At 34.7% G+C, this 15,063-nt stretch overlaps 3 protein-coding genes across 3 annotated transcripts; 2 read left to right on the top strand and 1 right to left on the bottom strand.

Annotated features, from left to right (window-relative positions):
* Positions 1-1,218: 1,218 nt before the first annotated feature.
* LOC109541660 (BLOC-1-related complex subunit 5) lies at positions 1,219-4,001 on the bottom strand. The gene is made up of 4 exons (XM_019910558.2): positions 3,592-4,001; positions 3,305-3,518; positions 2,236-2,383; positions 1,219-1,929 (listed from the first exon to the last, which is right to left on the bottom strand). The coding sequence occupies exons 1-4, from the start codon at positions 3,824-3,826 to the stop codon at positions 1,714-1,716; spliced, it is 813 nt and encodes a 270-aa protein (XP_019766117.2). The 5' UTR covers positions 3,827-4,001; the 3' UTR covers positions 1,219-1,713.
* Positions 4,002-4,288: 287 nt separating this feature from the next.
* On the top strand, positions 4,289-8,769 carry LOC109541659 (zinc finger protein 358). The gene is made up of 6 exons (XM_019910557.2): positions 4,289-4,587; positions 6,469-6,739; positions 6,855-7,112; positions 7,168-7,332; positions 7,390-7,509; positions 8,237-8,769. The coding sequence occupies exons 1-6, from the start codon at positions 4,417-4,419 to the stop codon at positions 8,665-8,667; spliced, it is 1,416 nt and encodes a 471-aa protein (XP_019766116.2). The 5' UTR covers positions 4,289-4,416; the 3' UTR covers positions 8,668-8,769.
* A 377-nt stretch (positions 8,770-9,146) lies between these two features.
* On the top strand, positions 9,147-14,454 carry LOC109541650 (cytoplasmic dynein 2 intermediate chain 1). Its single transcript, XM_048661122.1, has 6 exons — positions 9,147-9,286; positions 11,006-12,930; positions 13,127-13,295; positions 13,534-13,795; positions 13,854-14,203; positions 14,285-14,454. Exons 1-6 carry the CDS (start codon positions 9,272-9,274, stop codon positions 14,405-14,407), a joined length of 2,844 nt encoding a protein of 947 aa, XP_048517079.1. The 5' UTR covers positions 9,147-9,271; the 3' UTR covers positions 14,408-14,454.
* Positions 14,455-15,063: the final 609 nt, after the last annotated feature.

Consider the following 15,063-nt stretch of genomic DNA (forward strand, 5'->3'; position numbering starts at 1 on the left):
TCGCTTTATGCGACCTGCATGTGTTCTTGGGCATTTCTGCAGCACATGATTGGTGGATCCTGGACTATGACAGCCTCCGCGGCAGGTGCGGTCCATTCCTTCCCGTCTATGTGCCTTTCGGGAACGGGTGGGTACGGCATTAAATCTTAGGCGTATACTTCTGAGATAATCCCTACCGCTTTAGAATTTATTTGGAAGTCGCACCCAGTCATAGGCTTGTGGTCCATGGTGGGCGTCCCTTAAGCCGGAGCATCGACCAATCCATATAGGGCCTTCCGCTAGTGCTCTGCTACACTGGCAGATGAGCTCAGCGGCAATATAAGTATTCGCCGCTGTTGTTCCGCCCACCCCTGGCATCTTGATGTTGCACAGCCTTTTAAATCGCATAAGCGGGTCTTGCCATCTTAGGGACGAGACGTCCAGGCCTCCATCGCTAACGGCGGCATGAAACATGGGTATGCTGGCATACTGTGGGAGAGTCAGCAACGCTCTAATCGCCTGGCGCGTTTGCCGGTCGATCTTTTTGAGCGTGCCCATGTTTACATTTGCCACTGTTGTGCGGTAGAAGAGCCTAGGCAGTTCACACGTTTTTAGGATGTTCAGGCGCTATTGCGGCTTTGGTTAATCACCCTTCCAAACTTAGATTAATTTGGTGCCAATAAAACAGTTATGTAAATATGCTTTCAACTTGGCAAAACGCTGGTAACTAAACATGCACCGTATTCCCTTCTAGAACTATACAACTTGCTAAAACATTCAAATGTATTATGAAGGCATTAGGGCTTATCATAGTTAATTGTTAACTACCTCAGTTCGAATATCTACACTATTTTCTGTAAAATTATCTAAATTTTATAGGTACTTAGACTATCTAGTGACAAAGCAGCTAAGCGAGTGAATTACCAAATACCCAAAAATTTGTCAAGTTGGAAATAAATTACGTTTAAATTACGGAAAAAAGTTACGTTTGGATTTTATGCATCCCTCAAGCGTACTTAGAACTAAAATCAGTCCATGGATTCCACTCTCCACCTGCTTTCGAATGTAGTCGCATTTAGAAAAAACATGTTGAGGGAGGTTTCGGCTTCTTCTGAAGGGCTGCATTTGTATGTTTCTTGCAAAATCTCGGTAAATACATTAAAACATTGTCATGAAATGTTTACAAAAATCATCCTCCTCCCTGCTAATGAATGTCTCTCGATTAAATTATCCACCCTCTATGTTATATACACGTATATTCATACATTCTAGTAAAAATTACACATTACATAAAAATAAAAATTTAACACGTTAATATTTAGGTTCTAAAGGTATTCAAGCGAATTAACTTCAAACGCTGATCACAACAAAACCACAACTTTGTCATCAAACTCATATCACAGAAAGTCTATTGTAAAAAAAAAATTACAGGCCACGACAACGAAACTTTCCACTCATTTTAATTAGCAGTTTACGAAAATCGGTTGATTAAACTAGCTACTAATTTTCTGTATTTGTCCGATAGCTAAACTTTTCACAAAAAAAACACCTTTCAAATATAAAAAATTGTGTCTTTCCTAATTAAAGAAACGACGAACCCAGAAGAACAACTGAACAATTAAAAGGTGATTATTTTTAAATAAAACTGAAGTTTTCGGCCGCAAACCCTGTAGTCTTCGCCGCTAGTAAATTCAGACTAAATAACAGATCAATGCCGACCTATTCAGCCGAATCTCATCCAGTTGTCCACACAAACGGCTCAAGTCGGTCTTCAATGCTCAGATAATTATTCAAAGTTTCCATACTTTCTAATGTCTGATTGAGCAGCATATGGCATCGATTTAACTGATGAGACAATTCCTGCACTTTCCCCAATTTGTCCGCATATTTTGCATATTTTTTCTGTCGATCGGTTGCAAGAATCACCATCTTTCCTATGTCGGAATCCACCTAACGATAACAACATGATTTTTTACTGGTATGTACACAAGTATTTTCCAAAAAAAACTAGTTAAACATCTAAAGATATAAGTAGTATGAGCTCCAGAAAAACTCGATTGGGACTGGATCATTTTTGACCGAACAAATGCTTTTGTATAAAACGTAAGCGGAAAGTTAAAAAAGGTAGCTATAATCTAATGCAATCACGCGAATAATATCGTTTTTGAGTTTCTTGTTCTATATCTTCACGGACCAGACAATTTTATTTTTACGCGTAACAAACACTAATTTTGAACAATTGTTTTAAATACTCACCTCCCGAACTCTTTGGGTTAATTGATTCTGTTCAGTGGCGACCAAATTGGCCGCTGCTGTAAGATGATGTTGATATCGTAAGCATAGATTGCGTAAAGGAGTTGGATCAAGTCTTTCTAACACTTCTGGATCTCTGGCTGCAGGTAAACTGAAAGATTTTATCCACTAGTACATAACTAATCATTCGCCATTCCATCAATCTCTTAAGTAGAAAATAATTACCGAAAACATAAATTTGTTCTTGCTTTACGTTTGAGCTCAGTAAGTTATTAGTTGATTTTGCATCTTCCATTTTATTGTCTCTGAGAGAAGGACGTTTTTTAAGAACAGAATTTAAAAATAAACATCACAAAAAAATTGAGTTAAATTTAAAATTCAATCGTAACAAAATTTTGTGGAAATCAATTTAATTGTGGGTTTTGCAATAAGAAAAATTATTAATATTTTTCGTACTGTATTTTCTCACCATTACATTAATTTTTCACATTGCCATTTATATTCCGTTTAGATTGAATGTTTCATGAATTTCAATGAATTGATGTGAAAGTTGCAAAAAATGCGTCTTTTCAAGCAATTGATTCTTACAAAAGTTTCATATTCAGGATTAAAGTAAGAAACTATTTTTGAACTAGGCTTATTGAAATGTTATTAAAGAAATGCTTCTTTACTCTTATTCTCTTATATTTGTTCTCATGAGAACCCATATATGTTATCATTAAAACGAATTAATGTTCCAATAAACTGGGGGCATGGAAAATGTTTGTGTCTGTAAACTAAAAGTTTCTGATCTAATAAATTTTAATCATCTTTGCTCATAGAACGATCCAGCCTATTCAGAGGAACACAGCGATTTTGTTCTTCCTTAAATGTGTTTAATCTTGCGTGTATACTGGAGACTGAGATAAAGACTAGTCGAGCTCACTAGACGTGTAAATAATAAATCTGATTATTTGAAGAACCTTCAAAGGACCTCCTTCAAATGTAACAATAAGCAGCTCACTTATTGCACATTAATCACACATGTATTACACTAGACGCTTTTAAAAGGTTGTTCATCTAGCAACTTTACCTTAACGTTGCCCTCATTACTGGCAAAAACATCGGTATACTTTGCAGTTTCTGAACATCAGGATCTTTATCCACATTATTCACATTATTCTCCAACCCTCTAACAACCACAATATTCCGCGCATTTTTATTCCGGGGCTGCTTGGTCACTTGTGACTTACGCGCAGTTGTAGATTTACTTTTTATTAGCTGTTTATTGGCCAATTTAGGAGAATCTGCAATTACCACTTGATTATATGGTCCTTAGGGCTTAGTAACAGATGTTCGTTTTAAAGTTGCCCAGCTTACCCCCTATAGGTCTGTTCACTGTATAGCTGATATATGGAAGATCCGTATCACTACAGACACTCGGGCCTGGCGAAATGCATCTTCCATTTTCGGCCCCTTCAGTGGGAACAGGATGTTCTTGAGCACTTGAGCCAGGATTTGCTATAGTATGTTGTCGTCTCATAACCGATTTCAGTTGATTTCGTTTAGGCGTCCCCGAATTAGCAGCCAAATGGCTTGAATGTTCTGAGCCCATTTCTTATCAGATTTTCAGCGAAAATCAGTTAAATTCACAACAAAACGATTTCTGAGATAATTTCGATTTGTTTATATTTATGGAATGGGCCAAACGCCAAACAGACAAAATATGACAATCTGTGAATATGCCATGGACTTTTCTTTTGATGAATCCAAAAGAGAGAACAAATGTGCATCTTTTTCAATGCAACGCTGCCAATAGCACCATAATTTCTTTAATTTAATTTTTTTGATCCTATATCGTATTAATATAATAAAAGGTTGTACTTAATTTTTTCCGAAAAATATTATATGAAACACTATTTATCGTATATTTGCCTAAAACTTCACAATTTTCCAAAGAACTTTGTAAATGCGGTAATTTTTCAATTTGAAATCACCCTGTTGTACGCACAATTAATTTTCTAAACACATTCATGGCTCAATTCTGCTCACACTTCCTCAGATGGTAAACCTGATTTCTGTATTCCGAAAATAGGTTCCCTCTATTTCTGACATTTACGTGACGTGAAGTATCCGATGCAGCTGGCGTTCAGTTGCTGACAAAAGAAATCTGATTTATCAACAAACCTCCAAAAATATTAAAACATGAAAACATACAGTAGAAAGAAATTGGGAGAGAATGTAGATGAGGAAATTGTAGATTTAGATGATGTTTGTAGGTTATGTATGGAAAAGGAAGACGACCTGATATCAATATTTACCAATGAAGAAACTGTGCCCCTCACTTTAAGAATACTGGCCTGTGTTTCTCTTGAGGTGAGTTTTTTTAATTTGCTTTTACTATTTCAAAGTGATATGAACTGTATGTATCTATATACAGGGTCCAAGATAAGGATGTATTAATTGCATGGGGATCTCCGAAACCGTAAGAGATACGAAGTCGGCTAAGTTAGGAAAAAGTTGCAAAATTAAGGGGCTATATACATGGCGTTTTCAAAAAACAAGTATGTCTTTTAAGTTTTGAGATATCGAGTAAAAGTCGTTTTTTTCGTTCCTTATCATTTTGAAGTTACTTTAAATCATATCAAAAACATCGTCGAATTCGCTCTTAAATGCTACCTACCTAATACGGTATGTACTTTTGTTCGGTACATATAAAAAACAAAAGTTGTTGATGGTTTCAAAGAAACTAAATCATTATTTATCATCACTACCGTCATCATAAATGCGAATTTTTAACGAAAAATTTAAAAAGTAACATGTTACTTCTGGAACTGAAATGTTGAATCCTAATACCAAAGTGACTGGAACGTTGTAACCGGTCCCAGAAAAATAACCGTTTAATATAATATAATAAGGACCTGATTTAATTATTTTGATTGATTGACTTATTACAATTTAAAACTTATCTTAATTGGAGTTTTACTAATATATTATGTTACAAAAGTTAACGCTTGATTTTAGGAAATATTTTTTGCTCGTTGATTGATTGTCTTTTTTTATTTAATCGAATATTCTCCAATCAGTAATAATTAATTAATTCAGCAAGCTCTCGGGTGTTTGATTAGTAATTCAGCGGATTAGGTTAATTTTATCACGAAATTGAGCTGCTAGAGTTATAATTTTGACATGTAACAGCATGGTAAATATTTCCAATGAATACAAATTCTTATGTATTAATGGAATTCAATTTTATAGGCTGTTGAGTTCAAAGTATTATTTTTTTATGGGAAGTTCTGTCTATGACTATGACTATGATTTTGTAGAGCTCGACAAGGAGCCATGAGAAAGTATTTTTTGATTTTATAACTTCAAAAATGAAAAGGAACTAAAATCCGAAAAATAACTTCTGAATACCTATCTCAAAAATTAAAACAATAATTTGACTGAAAAATACCATGTATCTGGCCGCTTTAATTGTGCAACTTTTTCCTAATTTAACCGACTTCGTATCTCTAAAGGTGCGTTCAGACTGCAGCGCAATACTGCGCCAAACATTCGTGAACGTTCACACACAATTTGCGCCTTGCGTCTACATTGCTGCAACAATAATTAAAAATGTTTGCATTTGCCAAGGTTCCACCTTGCGCGGCAAAATAAATGTGTTGTTCATCATGGATGATGCTAAAATTGCAGCAGCAGCTTTCATAATTGTGTGTGATTTATCTAAAAAGAAAAAGAGAGGGAATATACGTTATTGGACGACCCGTATATTTCAGAGCAGAAGCTTATACAGTGGAAGTAATTTGCTATGCGACCTGGCAATTGAAGATACTGGACAATTTTAAAATCTCAATCAAAATGTATCAAGTTCTTTAATTTAAGTTTATGTGAATGTAATATATAAAAATACCTTGTCCAGTTCTTGTTGTAGTTTTAGTTTTGGCTCTTTCCCTTTGAACTGAAGACAACAATGAACTCATTTGTGCTTTTATCGATTCTATGTCGCTATTCATCTCTGTTGCGATTTTTAGCCATGCGTCGTATTTTTTATTTCGTAAGTGCTAATATTTATAACCGCAATCCCATAATTCACGATGATTTTCATATAAATTGACTGAAGAATTATTTCTTCAATTGGATGATGTAAATACTAATTATTTTTCATTTTTTTAGCGCGAATTTTAAACAATATTCAAATGTCGGTAGGTAAATATTTTCAAAATCTCAATTTCAAAATCCGTTTTATTCTTTCAGGTGTTTGAAGATGATGGACTTCCGGATAAGATTTGCCACCCATGTAAATTTCAGTTGGAAAAATCGTACAACTTCAGAAAAAAATGCGAACAATCCGACATGAAATTGCGCCTTCATCTAAAAGAACTAAAATATGAAATGGGCGATTTGTTGACCGATGATGGCAATGAAAATCAATCTGAAGACTACAATGATGGACGAATGGATGTCGATGATCATCTCAAGAGTGACTCAGACAGTGCTGAACCATGCACAGAAGAAGATATTGTTGGTAAGATACTAAAAATAATCAAAAGTAGCCTATCGAAAGTGTCACTTTAGTCACGAAATAATGATTACACTAGTAACGCACAAAAAGTTGTATTGTCCTATTCTATTTTTGCAAGGTGTTACAAAAGTATCATACATCCAAGGACCGGAGGAATCAGAAAATACACCGAGCAACATTACTCTGCCCATTGAAGTGGATCAGGAAAACAAAGAAGCTTGTACACTGAAGACCAATGTGGAACTAAAAAGTGAACCCGAAGAAGAAGAAAATATTGAAAATATATTTGTCATAGAAGAAGACGACGGAAATATGAATAATGCAAATATGGGTGCCATTGCAGATGCTGTTAAAGCAACGCTGGCCAATCAGCCAGGTAACGGAGGCGCTTTTTACAAGTTTACAACGGGCTTATTTCATGCGTTTACTAGGAATAAATGTAGGAGGACAGCTCCAGTTAAAAGTGAATCCTTCTGAGGGCGCATCAGCTCAAGTAGAAGTGACCACAGAGGATGGGCACGTAATTGTGATGGAAATTATGACCGAAGAAGAAGAAGCTACTCGCAAGCTGGATGCCGTGCCTTCAGTATCGGAAGGTATTATTTTCATTTTGGTAAGTTTCTTCAATTAAAAATGGATGGTTTGTTTTTCAGACAAATCTGAGGTAAATGAGGATGGCGAGTTGAAAGTATTCCAATGTCCAGAATGCCCTAAATCATTTGCAAGACGGATTCAGCTGAGAAGACATGCTTCTGTGCATATGCAGAAGAGAGGTTAGTAAACAATGATTTAATAGATTTTTAAGTAGAAGCAATGGTACAAGAAGGAGAAAGCAACGCGTTTATTAGTTATAACACTAACACATATTTTCAATTTATTTCAAAAGATTTTTGTTGAGTTCCGGTCATTCGGGGTGAAGACGGACTGTGGGGGCGAACTGGGACAGACCGTTATTGGTCCAAATTTTCGTTAAGATCATTAACGAAACCGTGTATCATCACATCACCGTGTAAAAAAGTACCCAATCCTCATATTCCCGTCAGTTACGTTCCTAGTAGCGATAGTAGTATACATTTTCGCTGAATAAATTTGAAAAACAAGGTAAGGATTTTATGAATTGTATTTTTTTCTTGGAATTTGATAACTATAAAAGAGACTTGCACAAAAAAGAATACTAAAAATAAAAACCCAAATGAGGTATTTTTTTGATGTGCTTTATTATTAGTAAGCCCATGGCAAATTATTTGGTTTTTATTAAGGAAAAAAATCATCTGAATTCACCCCGAACGATGGGATTTTGCCGCAAAATCGATTGCTTTTGCATTGTCTATCATATACACTTATCGATTTTTGTTATTTTTATAGCGCGATTTGTGAAAATAGGTTGAGTATACTTTTTTTGTCATATTTAAAAGTATTTGGTAATTTTTTGGTCCATTTATTTTCAAATAATTTTTTAAAAAATCAACCGCAATTCGGTTCACAAAACCTTTGTTTCAGGATTTAGTTGTGGAATATGCGAAAAATGGTTCCCAACTCGCTCCGCTCTAACACGACACGAACGAATTCACACGGGCGAACGTCCATTTCAATGCGAGATTTGCTCGAGAAGTTTTGCACAAAAGGAGATTTTACTCCGTCATTTAATGACCCATACTGGACAACGGCCCTACTCTTGCCCACGTTGCCCCAAGGGCTTCAACCAGAAAGAGCAGCTGAAAATTCATGTTCGAACACATGAAAACTCGCCCAATGTCATCCAGCTTCACTATTGCAGTTTGTGTCCGAAAGTATTCTGCCATGCCAGCGGATTGAGCAGACATTTGGTCACTCATACGGGGAAAGTGTTCCAATGTAGCGATTGCAATAAAACCTTCACTGACAAGAGTTCTCTAAGACGACATCTTCTACAGACTGGCCATCAAAGTTAGCTTCATTAATGTAGTTGAAGTCGACCTGCGGACTTGTTTATGAAAGGTAACATCAGCATAGTTTTGTAAAGGTATTGTTCAATATACATAGTTGTAACAATTTTCTATGAGTTTTTTTTGCCTACTACTCTGATGGGGTGGACCGATGGGAATTCAGGAAATGTGTTAGTTCAGGTGGAGGTTTTAGGAGCGATTTAGTGAAAAGTTTGAGGCGTTGCAGTGATTTCACTTTCGGACTGTTTGTTGGTTCGATAGACAATTTGTCTAAAAAGTTGAAACAAAACGCCATGGATAAAAGCTGTAAAGCTTTTGAATAAAAACAAGTGAGCGGGTAGTAGTGTAAAACAGTGTTTCTTGCATTCGCCGTTCGAGTCATTTGTTCCACCTGCATAATTTTCCGGTATGTGAATCGCGCAGCTGGCTTTCCAATAAAACCTGTAATAGTTGTATTCAGCGGGACACGCAAAAGTTTCTTTCGAAATATCGATTATTTAAATCAGTCTAGTTTTCTAGCACAGGAGAATGACACAACATATTCTGTCAAGATTATATTCTCGAAAAGGTTCCTTATTCTGCTTCTGAGTTTCGATATTTTTCGTGTTGCATGTCTACTGTTAAGGTAGGTATGTTTTCAGTGTGTTTGTAATTGTAATAAACACACCAACATTTTACAATTACACTAATCCAGCTTTTAATGATTCAATAATTCGACAATTGTTACTTTAGTAAGCCATTTTAGCTAAAAAGCTCAATATTTCATTGGTACATTTTTTTATTGTAATGTTTTTCTGGTACAGATCCAATTATTGCACGTAGGAAAACTTGCTTCACTTACACCAACCAGATTATTGTACAGAGTTTGATCACCATTTTTAGTTAAAATTAACGTTGATTTTCAATAAATTACAGTGGGAAGCAAATCGAAATGTACTTATTTAATGGGGGTTGTTTTGTTTAAAATCGATCATCCAACCATGAATAGCGTGTTTTCTCGCAAATATTCAAATACGTTTGCTGCTCCTGAAATTTCCCCCTTTATCTACAGTGTAGAATCAATATCAATTATTCTTAATACATTAAAGAAAAAGTAGAATTTCCAGTTTCGAATACCATTTTGATTTTGCCGCTTTCTGAATTTTCAAGCGAGATTTGATCAAATTTCGATTCCTGAAAACACAACTGTTGGAAAAACTGAAATCGTTCAAACGAATTCAATTCCTTTAATCGTTCGTCTTAACCTTCACAACCTTATATAACTTCTTGCATTGAATTAAGTAAACTCGTTATCATTCTTTATTTTTAAATACTTTCCTACTTCCTCTGTTTACTTTATTTATACCACACTTTGGGTTTAAAATATATTAAACTCAGATCTGTAACGACATTCGAAAAGCTGGAGAAAAGAGATTTAAATGACCTAATTATAAGATGTTTTTGATAAACTTAGGAATAATTAAATTTAAACCTCCTTAATCAACGAATTTTTCAAACGATACTTTACTTCCAAATGAAATGAAATTGTAGCTGTAAAACCACCATCAGATAACATTCTTTTTAGAAAAATACGAGAATTTCACCATAAAATTTCTTAAATTTTCCATGTTAAATATCAATTTTATTCTATTGAATATTTTATACTCTATACTTATTATTTTTTTTTATTGTATACGTTTCGAATGGGGCGTTTTTCTCAAAAAAAAGTTTAATAAGATCATTAGATAGTTAAAAACGAATCCAAAATTTTCTGCTTTATTCCGTTGTTAATCTGAATAGTTGCCTGAACTTTTCATGGTAATTGTTTCGTTTAGTCGAAAGTTTGAAATTAAAATTATTGATCAATTTGTGTTCGAAGTGTACTAACGCTTTTATATGGTTATTCCTATTTCAGTGCTATTAATGTAACTATTTGCAATTGTTGATTGGTCGAACATATTAATATTTAACATTTTAGATTCAGTCAAAGTTTTTTTATAATAAATTACAATAGAATAATTACAAAAAGTAATTTATTTATAATAAATTTTCAAAAATTTGCCTTATTATCTTATCTTATCAATTTTAAGCCGAGGAACAAATAAGGTGAAATAATAATAACTTTTAACGAAAGGCACAAGACACTAGTGTTTGGTTGCTAGTTGTTATTAAACCATTTAATATCATATTTTCATCATCTTAATAAAAATACATTTTCAATATAGATTCCAAAATAAGAAATGCATGCCTGTGCATTTAAAATAATAAAGTTTAAACTTAAACTTATTAAACTTTCTCTGTGACAATAATATTTATTTTTTTTAATCTTTATTATTCATCTATTCAATCATTCACTCAATTCCAGAATGTTTCAAAACGAAGTTCCACTTCAAAAGAACCAGTTGCTTCGCGAGTTACCGCAAAGAAAAGCACTAAAGAAACGACAAATAAACCCAAGAGCGAAGCGCAAAAAAAACCATCATCCAAACCGGCAGAGGAAAAAGACTTAAGTAAAAAATCTAACCAATCCGCCAAAGCGGTAGCAAGTGTACCACCAAAGAAAACAATTGAGAAAATTATAGAAAAACGCAATGTTTCCGGAGCACCTAAACAGAGCACGACTGGCAAAGCTAAGCCTTCGACCAAAACAAAACAACAATCAACTTCTAGCAGTAGAGTTACGCGATCGGAATACTATCCAAGTAAAAATTTATTTTCCAATGCACTGAAATCCGTAGAAAAGCCACCAAAACCTCTGGATGAAGACGAGGACAGTAGTACGAAAAAATCCACTAAAGCTAAAACTGAAAGCTTTAACCGATTAGGAAGATCACACGCAATTAATAGTCCTTCTAGAGCGGCTTCCAAATCTGAAATTAAATCACCAACATTAAAACCAAAGGAAAACAAAAGAGAATTAAGGCAAGCAATTGAGAAAGTGCAAGCAAGTGACTCAGTGTCTGAAACAAGTTCATTGCTAGATAGACCTCGAACCGCAACATTAAGAAAAGGCAGTATTGTGAATGAAAACATTGTAGGACCTGAAGCGCCAAAGACGAAAAAAAATATTCCCCTTATAAAAGAAGCTTTAACCAACAATAGAGAAATAGCATCGAACTCAGTAACTCCGGAGGAAAACTATGAAGAAGATTTCGAATCTTACGAGTCGGATTTCGATGTTGCATCTTCAAGTGAAGACACCACCAACTTAGACATTATTTCACGACAAAGTGGTTCCATTAGCAGCAGTGGTGAAGATATATCAGAAAAACGAGAAACGTCTCCCATATTTCTTCAGAAGGATCCCAAGCGACTTTCTTCGGCAGGTACAGACGATGAGCGCAAACTGGATTCAGGAACATTTGAGCTTTCCGATTTCAAGCATCGACAAATACTGAGATACATTGAAGACACTGTTAAGAAAGAAGATGCTATTCTCGAACACGATAGTTCCAAAGAGCTCAACAATCCCGCTTCATTATCAGATGAAGGTTTCGAAGATCAAAAGTCCTTGCAGTTCATCAACTTTGCCGATGCAAAGAAGAAATGTGAACAACGGAGAGCGAGCGCAGCTAGAAGGAAAAGAGGTCAGGAACTTATCAGCATGATAAAATTGGATGCTATGAACTTCACGATCTTTGATTCGCCTGCTGTGTCTTATGATGTTTATATTAAGAACTACGGAAATAGAAGTTCGGTGCAAGCATCACTACAAACTGGGGAAGATGACATATCTGAAGAAGTCCAAACGGAAGTTATTGACGAAGTCAGCAAGTGGACTCAGATGCCAAATAAATTTTCAACTTTTGAGGAGAACACCGAAGGATTTTGGACGAATTATAAGTGTGAGTACTTGGGAGTTGGAGCACAAAATCAATCTGAAGCTACTCCAGTAATTAACCAAGTTCGACTGACGAATTTTATGAAAAACTCTAGTGAGCTGATGTTGCAAATATTGGCAGAAAAAAAGCTGAGCAGCATGGAGAATGTGAGGAAAAACAAAAACAATATCCCCTACAGTAGGGGCTACTTGCAATTTAACACTTCACAGGAAATGTTCAGAAACACCACAGTTAGTAAGGTTTTGGTTGTTCCTGGAAAAATCAGTCCGATTATGTCTGTGCACAGAAGAACGAAGGTGGAACTGGATTTGATTGGGTCAATAGTGTGTATTTGGGATACAGCCGATCTAGAAGCGCCTAGAAGAGTTTTTGTGGCTTTTGGTGAAGTTTGCTGTGCAACTTTCTCAGGGGATTGTGAAAATTATGTCTTGGCAGGCCAACATGATGGGTATGTAGTTTATTAAAATCTAACCGGTTTTATATGCGGGTTAAATGCTGTTTGGTTAAAAATCAAAATCGGAACTGCGCAATTTTGTACTTGAAAGATAGTTGAAATACGTTTTGATAATTTGATATTTTGTTAGCTTCTTCAAGTTCAAGTCAACAGTTTTATGGATTCTATGTTAAACATGTATTTATTTTAGAGCTATATTAGTGTGGAATGTTGAAGAAAAACGAAGATTGTATGATATATCGAATCAAACTCCTTCTTTTGTTACTCCTATTGGCTCTAGTCACTTTGCCAAAGTTATCTCGGTACAAACGGTTTCCGAACACCCAGGTTTCAAATCTGGGGAATCCGTGGAGGATGAGGTATGTGAGTTAATTATGAGAATATATAAACCACTCAATTTAAGTCTACGATTGTTAATTCTACAAAACTGCTTCAGAATTCAATTCGCAACTTTGATTCTTCAGCTGTTTATTTTGAAATTTCTTCCATTTCTTTTAACATCTGGCAAATCTTTAATAGTGCAAGTGGGATTAATAGAATGATACAAAAATACCAGTCATTCAGTAAATTTTGTACTATTCTGTGATCATTTTTTAGATTTGTTCGTTGGACGAATCAGGAAAAATTATTATATGGACGCTTTACTCAGAATCCGAATCAGCACAGTCAATTAATGGTGTATTGCTGATAAATACACATACGATCAATTTACCCGTTTTGTATCCAGAATTGTCTGACTTTGTGTGTTCTGATTGCATTCTAATGGATGACCACATTTATGTTTCAACCAATTATGGATTTATATTACACTGTTTAGTTAAAAGCAACCACTCCAATGTTAAGAAGGTTTTCTCTTCAGGTTGATAACCATTGATTTGACCGATAAATTTTAGAAAATTCATCTCGATTTTTTTTAGAATCCCATATTGGCTCCACCTGCATGGAAAACTGTCCATTTTCTCCTTTGTACTTTGTCGCTGGCTATTCAAATGGAGATATTTCCTTATTCACCCGATCAACCCAGAGGCCTTTGCTAGTGTTGCAAAATAAAGAGCAAATGGAAAGCAGCAGTACACAAATAATCCGTTGGTCCACAACGAAACCTTTCCTATTTTATGTGAAGGATTTGGAAAATACCGTTCATGTCTGGGACCTCCAGAAGAGCGATTTGTATCCTGAATATTCCGTTAAATTTCCTGAGAACATCACTTGTTTCACGCTTTCAAATGTCCCAAATAGTGGCAAGAGCGATGAAATGGCTTTTATGGTGAGAAATTAAAAAAAAATTAACAATAAGGCATTACATACCATCAATACGGAGCTAATTTATCGAATAATTTTTTTGCAGTTAATTGGAACTGAAGATGGAAAATTGTATCTACATTTATTGAGCGGGGACTACGGAACACAAAGCTTGGAATCGTACCATGAAGATGTTAAAATATTTTTGAACTATGTCAATCGCTTGTAATAAATATTTTCTACTTTCAAATTTAAATAAATGCTGTTATAATAAAAGTTGTTTGTTTTTATTGCATCTGCAAGGTAACTGGATATAACTAACAATTTGTTAATTGTTGCGCTATTTATACATGGGTATGTTTCTTTCGGTGTGTAGTATGAATAATAGCGTTTGCTGATTCATCAATAGTAAGTCTACAATAAAATTAAACAAAGTGATAGAATTTGAGCCAAGGAATATGACTTGAAACTGAAAGAGCAGAAAACGAAAAATGAAAATAACAAAATACAATTTTAACAATAAACAACAGCCACTGTATAATGGTTTTAGTTTGTTCGTTTGTGAAGCACTTATGAATTTTATTGAGACTTTATTCCATAGACAATTAGGGAATTTTAAGTGAAATCATTATAATCAATAGATGCAAATTACTCTTATTAGAAACTGCACATTTTTGCTGTGCGATTAGTAAATTTATAATGTATTTTATTGAGACTATAATTTTCCATATTTCAAACTTGTAAAATTACGGCAATACATGTTTAAATAAGTTGCAAAATCCAAGATGTTTAAGCCTCTTCGTTCAACTCTTTAAAAGTTTACTTTGTACCTACATTCAGCCATCCATTGCCTTACGACTGATTAAACATATTCGGAAATTGCAA

This window comes from Dendroctonus ponderosae, unplaced genomic scaffold, assembly GCF_020466585.1.
Source record: "Dendroctonus ponderosae isolate FM_Combo_2020 unplaced genomic scaffold, Dpon_F_20191213v2 Dpon_F_20191213_1, whole genome shotgun sequence".
Taxonomy (NCBI): Eukaryota; Metazoa; Arthropoda; class Insecta; order Coleoptera; family Curculionidae; genus Dendroctonus; species Dendroctonus ponderosae.

Excerpts from the sequence above, each read along its gene's own strand:
- LOC109541660 (XM_019910558.2), bottom strand. The coding sequence starts at position 3,826 with ATGGGCTCAGAACATTCAAGCCATTTGGCTGCTAATTCGGGGACGCCT. Across the intron at positions 3,519-3,591 it reads AGTGAACAGACCTATAGGGG|ATTCTCCTAAATTGGCCAAT; the intron begins GTAAGCTGGGCA and ends TGGTAATTGCAG. Across the intron at positions 2,384-3,304 it reads GTAATGAGGGCAACGTTAAG|TTTACCTGCAGCCAGAGATC; the intron begins GTAAAGTTGCTA and ends AAAATCTTTCAG.
- LOC109541659 (XM_019910557.2), top strand. The coding sequence starts at position 4,417 with ATGAAAACATACAGTAGAAAGAAATTGGGAGAGAATGTAGATGAGGAA. Across the intron at positions 7,113-7,167 it reads AACGCTGGCCAATCAGCCAG|GAATAAATGTAGGAGGACAG; the intron begins GTAACGGAGGCG and ends TGCGTTTACTAG. Across the intron at positions 7,333-7,389 it reads CGTGCCTTCAGTATCGGAAG|ACAAATCTGAGGTAAATGAG; the intron begins GTATTATTTTCA and ends TTTGTTTTTCAG.
- LOC109541650 (XM_048661122.1), top strand. Across the intron at positions 12,931-13,126 it reads TTGGCAGGCCAACATGATGG|AGCTATATTAGTGTGGAATG; the intron begins GTATGTAGTTTA and ends TATTTATTTTAG. Across the intron at positions 13,796-13,853 it reads TAAGAAGGTTTTCTCTTCAG|AATCCCATATTGGCTCCACC; the intron begins GTTGATAACCAT and ends GATTTTTTTTAG.